This window comes from Egretta garzetta, unplaced genomic scaffold (genome assembly GCF_000687185.1).
Source record: "Egretta garzetta isolate BGI_Z169 unplaced genomic scaffold, ASM68718v1 scaffold787, whole genome shotgun sequence".
NCBI classification, from domain to species: domain Eukaryota; kingdom Metazoa; phylum Chordata; class Aves; order Pelecaniformes; family Ardeidae; genus Egretta; species Egretta garzetta.
The window spans coordinates 556,210-563,330 of record NW_009260266.1 but is presented as its reverse complement, the minus strand read 5'-3'; the positions used below and the strand labels follow the sequence as shown (position 1 = coordinate 563,330).

General features: G+C 51.2%; 1 protein-coding gene across 1 annotated transcript in view; it reads right to left on the bottom strand.

Annotated features, from left to right (window-relative positions):
- CACNG4 (calcium voltage-gated channel auxiliary subunit gamma 4) overlaps positions 1-5,864 on the bottom strand; it is a 65,585-nt gene extending 59,721 nt beyond the window's left edge. The window contains exons 1-2 of the mRNA XM_035897707.1: positions 5,712-5,864; positions 1,538-1,599 (exon numbers count right to left, since the gene is read on the bottom strand). Coding sequence (XP_035753600.1) covers positions 1,538-1,599; positions 5,712-5,864 — 215 coding nt within the window. The remainder of the gene's footprint in view (positions 1-1,537; positions 1,600-5,711) is intronic.
- Between the last annotated feature and the right edge of the window lie 1,257 nt (positions 5,865-7,121).

Here is a 7,121-nt window from a genome sequence, read left to right as displayed (position 1 = left end):
CCAGCTCCCCCCTCCTCTCAGGCAGTTGTAGGGAGCGATGAGGGCTCCCCTCAGCCTCCTCTTCTCCAGGCTGAACACCCCTAGCTCCCCCAGCCGCTCCCCAGCAGCCTTGGGCTCCAGACCCCTCCCCAGCTCCACTGCCCTTCTCTGGACACGCTCCAGTCCCTCCAGGTCCTTCGGGGAGGGAGGGGCTCAACCCTGACCCCAGCATTCGAGGGGCGGCCCCCCCAGTGCCCAGCACAGGGGCACGGTCACTGCCCTGCTCCTGCTGGCCACACCATCCCTGATACAAGCCAGGATGCTGTTGGCCCTCTTGGCCACCTGGGCACCCTGCTGGCTCATATTCAGCCAGCTAAATCGGTTTTCTCACGGTGAGACCCACTGCTACGGGCAGCACGGGGCTGGTGCAGCCTGGAGCTCAGCCTGCAGCAGCCCGTGGGGCAAAGCTGTCCCTATGCCATCGGTAGGGAATTGGTGTCTTCTCCTTTTCTGCATGGGAAAAATGGCTGTCCTGCACAGATACGTTGCAAAAAAAACCCAAAAAAAGCAGTTTCCTTCTGCCTGCACTGGAGTGCTGCCTCATGCATGGACCGTGTCAGGATTAGTTCCATCGCTCAGGTCTCAGATGTGTATCAAGTGTTGTCTGCCTGAGCACCTTAAAAAAAAAAAGCAATGACTGAGAAAAATGACATAAATGGGAAGGTTTTACTATGTCCTGATTCACCCCGTCCTTTGCTGCGCCTGTAGCTTGAACACTAAAAGCCAACAAACAGCAAATATCTTTTTTTTTTTGCAATAGAAATTCACAGTTTAACAAACACAGGCCCGTTTCTGAGGAGAACACATCCATGGGAAAGGTGCTGTCTTTCCAGCGTTGCCATACAGACCCCGTGCCCGAGAGCTCATCACTCGCTGCGGGGCTGCTGCCCTGGGCTGGGGGCAAGTGCGCTTCTGCCGCGCTCCGCACCAAGAGATTAAATGCTTTTAAACTTTTGAGTAATATCACAGCTTGTGCCAGGCACTCAGAGCAAACTCGTCTGCCACCTTCTGTTCCTGAAAGGATATAACTCCCATGGAAGAGTATTTCCCCCTTTTTTCTTTGGGCAGGTCTGGTAGGTAGGGATCAGTGAGAGGAAATCTTGCAGTTTGGTGCTGATTTCTGGCGCCCGCGTGCCCTGCGCCGGAGCCTGGGGTGCAGCCATGGCACATGACCGTGGTAAGCAGAGAAGCACTTGCATTTCAGGCCTAATTTACAAACAGAAGGAGACAGGTAAATGATGGGTGCCAGGGCTGTGGCTTCCAGCAGGAGTGCCGAGAGGCATTTCCCCCAGGTACGTTCGACGGTGAGAGGAATTTCCTTCCAGAGAAAGCCCGGGCTGGTTTTGCATTACGGCAATGCAAAATGACAGCTGCCCATGGCCAGATGGCTAAAAACTCAGTTGCCTTTAGCCATATTGATGAATCACAATGTTTGCTCCGCGATGGACTTGCTTAACCAGGCAGGAATAACCTCGGGTACCCAGGAAAGCTGCCTTACCTTTGCCGATGGGATGCGAGCCGCAGCCCGGAAAGCTGCTCGGCACGGCTCCGTGTGCCCTCCTGGGAAGGGAACGGGGACAGCGGATACAGGCACAGGAAGGCAAAACCCAAAGTGGCATTTTCTGTGTCCCCAGAGTTGTGACTGAAGGGATAATTGGGAAAAATAATCAAGGACAATGACTGCTCGACAATGGCGGCAAATTGGGTTGATACTCTCAATGCTCCTCAATTAGTCTGTACAGATGCTAATTGGAATAGTTCCTTTCTGTGGCGCAGTCAGCACAAATCTCAAAACCCGAGATAGTTTTTCTTTTTCTGCAAGCCATCTGTCATGCTAATGTATCCTAGTGCTGAGAGTCGATGCTTGGTTTTTTCTTCCTTTAGCGCCATTACAAAGAGAGCGCGATGTGTTTCTCCCAAACCCAGCCCTGGGCTCCTCCATGGAGGATGGTTGCTGTACAGAAACCAGCAGCTTTCCCCATAGCCTGAGATCTGCGTGCTGCTGAACGCTGCCTGGGGGTCATTAATATTAAAGGAACCAGGTGCCCTCCTCGAGCAGGGGCCTGCATGCCTTGAAATTGCTCTGGAGAGGAGCTGTAAATAAGACCCTCAGCTGGTGCTTCTCTTTTCTGGGGATTGATTTATCCTGATACCTGTGACTGCATCTCAAGGTGCATTTAATGATTCATTCCCTTTAATAATGCAAGCAGATATTGAGGAGGTCTTCAGCTTCCTGAGATAGGCTCTTTTAATAATAAAAAACATTTTAATTTGTTTTCTTTTCAAAATAATAACAGGAGGACCCAGGGGGATTCTTGATCTTGGCACATCCTTAGTTTATAAGGAATTTTTTGAGCTTTCTCCTCCTGCTACACTCTGGTCCTCAGCGAGCTGCTGTGGGATGTGGGAGGATGCACTCACCTAGCCCTTGGACGACATTTTCTGTCCCATCTTCCCTCCTCCAGCCTTTGTCAAATAACTTGGCCAGGTTGTTTCCCCCCCACCCTCCTGTCCCAGGCTGTCCGCAGTTAAGCAGGAGCTGCCCGCCTGTAGCTGCTCGGTGTTGCAGCCCAGCTGATGCAAGGCAGCTTCTCTTAGGGCAGTATTTACTAAGAGGTCAATTCTGTCCACACCGAGGTATTCAATTCTTATCAGCAAAAATCCATGTGTTATGTGTAGCTTTATCCCCGAGGTAGTTGCAGAGGCCATGAAAATCAAAGTTCAGCTGCCAGAAATGGCGCCAAAGAGGTGTTTATTGATGCAGCTATTCTGCCAGAATAAAACCCGCTCCATTATTATAGGATAAAGCTCCTGTCCTGGAGCTACAGACCCAGAGAAGGGCAGGATATTCCCCGGGGCAGGCTCTTTCTCCTTTGGGGCATTTGCTCCCATTCTGCTCTCCCATATCCAGCAATGTAAACACCGAGCATCCTCAATATCCAAGCAAAGGCAGGAGCGTGCTACCTTTTTCTTGAATGTCATAAACCCAGCTTTTCTGCAGAGCAGAAGGTCCGGGTACTCTGAAGTCTTCAGTAATCGCGTGTGACAGCATCTGGCAACCGGCCCCTGACACCTGCAGCCAGCGTGTCACCCGGGGTTTCCTGCCAGACCCCCTACTCAGAGCCACCGGCGACTGGCAAATACAGAACAAAATCAATTATTCAGCTCTAAGATGCCCTCCACAGTGGGGCAGGCGGGCTGGGAAAATGCACTGGAGATGGTGAGACCACCCATGCAGCGGGTCCTCAGGCTTACAGGAATGCTTCTACCTGGATATTTGCTGCTACATTTTTTTCTCTTTTTTCCAGAAAGTTCCTGATTCCTCTTTTCTGCCGCCCCCAGCACATGACCGGGTGCTCTCCCCATTCCCTCCTGCTCCTCCATGCTGGTTTAAGTGGCTCCTTTACTTCTGCGCTTTCTCCTTCCTTTTTCCAAAGCCACGCTCTTGTTTGGCTTTGTCTGCTTGAAGGTACTGCATTTCCCCCACCATGGTACAGTTTAAGTGGCACTTCAGAGGTCCTTCATTCTGCCCTAAAGCCCTCTCATATTCTGTTCCCATTCACAGCATTTTCCCTGCCTGCTAAGAATTCATACAACTTTCAGCTTTTTTTTTTTTTTAACCCTTCCTTCCTAAGAAAATGTGGTTCGTGTGGTCAGTCTGCAATGCTGACTCCGTGCATGTTTGCATACCCATAACTTTGCATGACCTGTCGGTCTCTCTCCACACCTTTTGAACCTTTCAGTTTGGTGTAGGATAAATATCAGAGTACCAGAAAGTCACTGTAAATGGCTGGATGAAAGAAGATGAGGATGCTAATGCCCCTCCTGGGGAAGGATTGCTGCAGGAAATGATTTTCTCCAGACATCAGAGAGTCCACCACAAGTCACAGGTCCATCAGAAACCGGGCTCTGGTTGTTATTTCACTGCTCATGAAAGTATCGGTTTCCCTAACAAATTTTTGCACATATCTCTCCAGTAGCCCCAGGTTTTTCTGCTGACTCAACAACGTGGCTGGTTTCGCTCAGAGTGAGAGCATCTGCGAGAGATTGCACCGGGAGAGCGCAGGACCAAAGCAGCTGTGTTGCAAGGCTGATGATGATGGCATTACTTCCTCTTCGGTCACTGCTTGGTCCCAAACACTTTTTGTCACCAACTGAGTGACTTTACACTCCTTCGCCCGCGTTAAGGGCTGCAGCCGCACGCTTGTGGGCCACTGTGGGAAGCAGGTTTCCCTGATGTTAGATGGGTTAATTCCTTTCTGCTCTTCAGCAGTACTATAGATACGCATATTTTTTAGCCGAGCCTACCCTAGTCTTTGGGGGTTTTTTTAAAAATATTTTTCCTCCAACAAAATCCTGATGGTCTATGGGAGTTACATCCGAGTGCGGACTTGGAACGCTGCTTTTGCTGTTCCAACAACTTTCTGCAGGAGCAGAGGGGACAGCCCCACCCTTGCCTCTCCAGAAGGAGTTTCAGCTGCTTTTTCAATAGCCTGTGTCCCCAGAAATAAACAGTGGGGCTCAGTGTCCCTGAGGAGCCTTTCCAGGATCACTGGAGATGGAAAAAGCAGTTTCTGGGATAAACTCCCCGCCTTGCCGGGCTGCTGTTCCGCCGCAGGAGCAGGAGAGGGTGCTGCGAAACAAGGGGAAGGGGGGCGGGGGGGAAGGTTCAAAAATCTGTAACAGCGCTCCAGCATCCAGGCAAGAGCAGTTCAGGGTGGAAACTGCTCCACATGCTCATTCTGCGATGTTTTTAACTAAAAAAAAAAAAAAAAAAAAAAAGAAAGAAGATGAAAGTGTTTGTCAAACCACATTTTAAATCCTCTAGTTGTCAGCTTTTCTGTCTCTGGGATTAATGATGAACTTTACAACCGGTTGCATCTGTTGTGAAGGAAGAACGGGTGGGATTCTCCGTGGGTGTTATTTAATTATCAATCCCTGCCTGGGCCAAATGCAAGTGGCAGAGCTGGCAAAATTGTTACCCACGCCTGGCAGAAGGGCCCGGTCAGGCTGCTGCCCGGTGATGGATGCGCCTCTCCCCTTGGATGCACCTCTCCCTTGTCCCAGCACCTCTCAGTTGGGCACTTGGCACCCAGGTACCCTGGTGCAGTTTGCAAGGGAAAAACAAATGGCAGGAATCATCAGCGCTGAAAAGTAGCATAAGCGGGGCAGGGAGCAGAGGGATCATGCTGTGACCCCGTTTTGTCCATGGAACCCAGCCACCGAGCTCACAGGCAGCCAGATACATTGGGCAGGGGCAGGCAGGAGACCCTGTGCCCTGAAACTGGAGGAGAAACAAGTTTTAGCCCAGCTTTTGCTGGAGCTTCCTGCACAGAACCTGTCTGGAGCAAGAAATCCTTTGGGATGCTTGGGGAGGGAGGCCCTGGTGGGAGTTTAGTGATGCCGGGTGCTGTCACAGCCCCGTCTGATACCCGCACTGCGAAGGGTTCAATGAGCATTGCCCATTGCCATTTGGAGCTGCTGAGCTGCTTTTGGAAGCTGCACCGCAGATGCAAGCACATACAGAGCTGCCAGAGCAGGACCGGTCTCCTCGGGGTGGTTACTAGGGAACTGTCCTGGCTACTCTTAAATATTTCAGTCCATGGGGCTTCCCTCAGCCTTGTTAGTGAAGGTCCCTCCAGTCCCTCCCGAGGAGCACTCGCAGCCAGTACAGATCGGATGCTGGCTGTCAGGAGCGCAACCTGCCGGCAAGGCGGCCAGGCGGACTGCGGGCTGGGGGAGCTCTCTGCATCCATTTGGATCATGAATATTTGATGTGACGAGCGCTGCAGCTGGGATGCCGCAGAAGCCGCCGGTCTTCCCATGCCCGCTGCTGAGCCTCACTGTATGCCCAGGACACGGTGAACAGCCCGAAAGCCATAACGCCAGTGCTGCTGCAGGGCCAAAGCTGAAACCAGGAGCTTCTCTTTAACAGTTGTGAGTTTTGGTTGAATTTTGTCCCATTCCAGCCTCCTCCAGCCCGGCAGTGTCTTCGTCCGCTAGACTGAAGGGTCCTTTTGTGCCCGATGTCTTCTGTGCTGTGACCCGTGGTCTCCCTCGCTTCTCTCTGATGTTTTAAATAGCTGGTGCTTTGTCTCAATTTCATTGTAAATTGTGAAAAATGTTAACTCCATCACTATGAAATAGGGAGCGTACTTCCCAAGGGTTTCTCAATCCCCTCTGCTTCACTGATGTTACCCTCACATCCATCCCATGGGTTACCCCACTGATGGAAAGCCATCGCCCCTGGGGTGGGATGTGCAGCTGCCTTCAAGTGCTACCATCGGGCAGAGAGATGTGCCTGCTCCTTCAACCTCCTGGGGATGAATTTGGAGGTGCAGAAGGAAATTGCTTTAAATGAGAGGTGGTGATGGAAAAAACCTCCTCAGGGAGAGGCCCACGATATCGCAGGTTAGAGGCCAGCCAGAAGGTCATAAAGGACAGTTACGGGTCAGCCGATGGAAATATGCGTTGGTTTAATGGCCTCATCTTCAAACGTCCTAGTCTGAAAGTCTCCCGGCCTGACGAGGACAGCGAAAGACAAAGGTACACATCATTTATGTGCCAATCTTTTAATTGATTTGCTGAAACAGGCCCTGACCATTCCAAGTTTTAATTGTTACTCTGAGCTAAATGAAACCTAATTTATTTTCAAGCATCTTTCCTGACATCTTAAAAAACCCAACCAAACGAAACCCAAAGACCCTCAAGCAAATAGGCCAGGCTGACAGATCTGTTTTCACAGTACTTAACATCGCATTTTAATCTTCTTAACCTCTTATTTCTTGTGCAGCTGCAGCATGGGCAGAATGACAGCCAGCCCTCGCTGGCTGGGAAAGGGTGTTGTGTGTGGCAAGGACACTTCTACCCCCCGCCCAACAGTGAGAAATACCTTACCAAACAAAAACCCAGCTGAATGGCATCACCTGGAACAAGGACAGGCCTGGTGAAAGAGGAGATAAAGAGCTTCTTTCCCCCCATTAATGACCCACAGATGCCTGCAGAGGAAGAGCTGGTCTGAGCCTAGCCTGGGTGCAGCTCGGGCTGGGTTTGGTGCTGTGAAACCCTGCTTGCACGCCCCC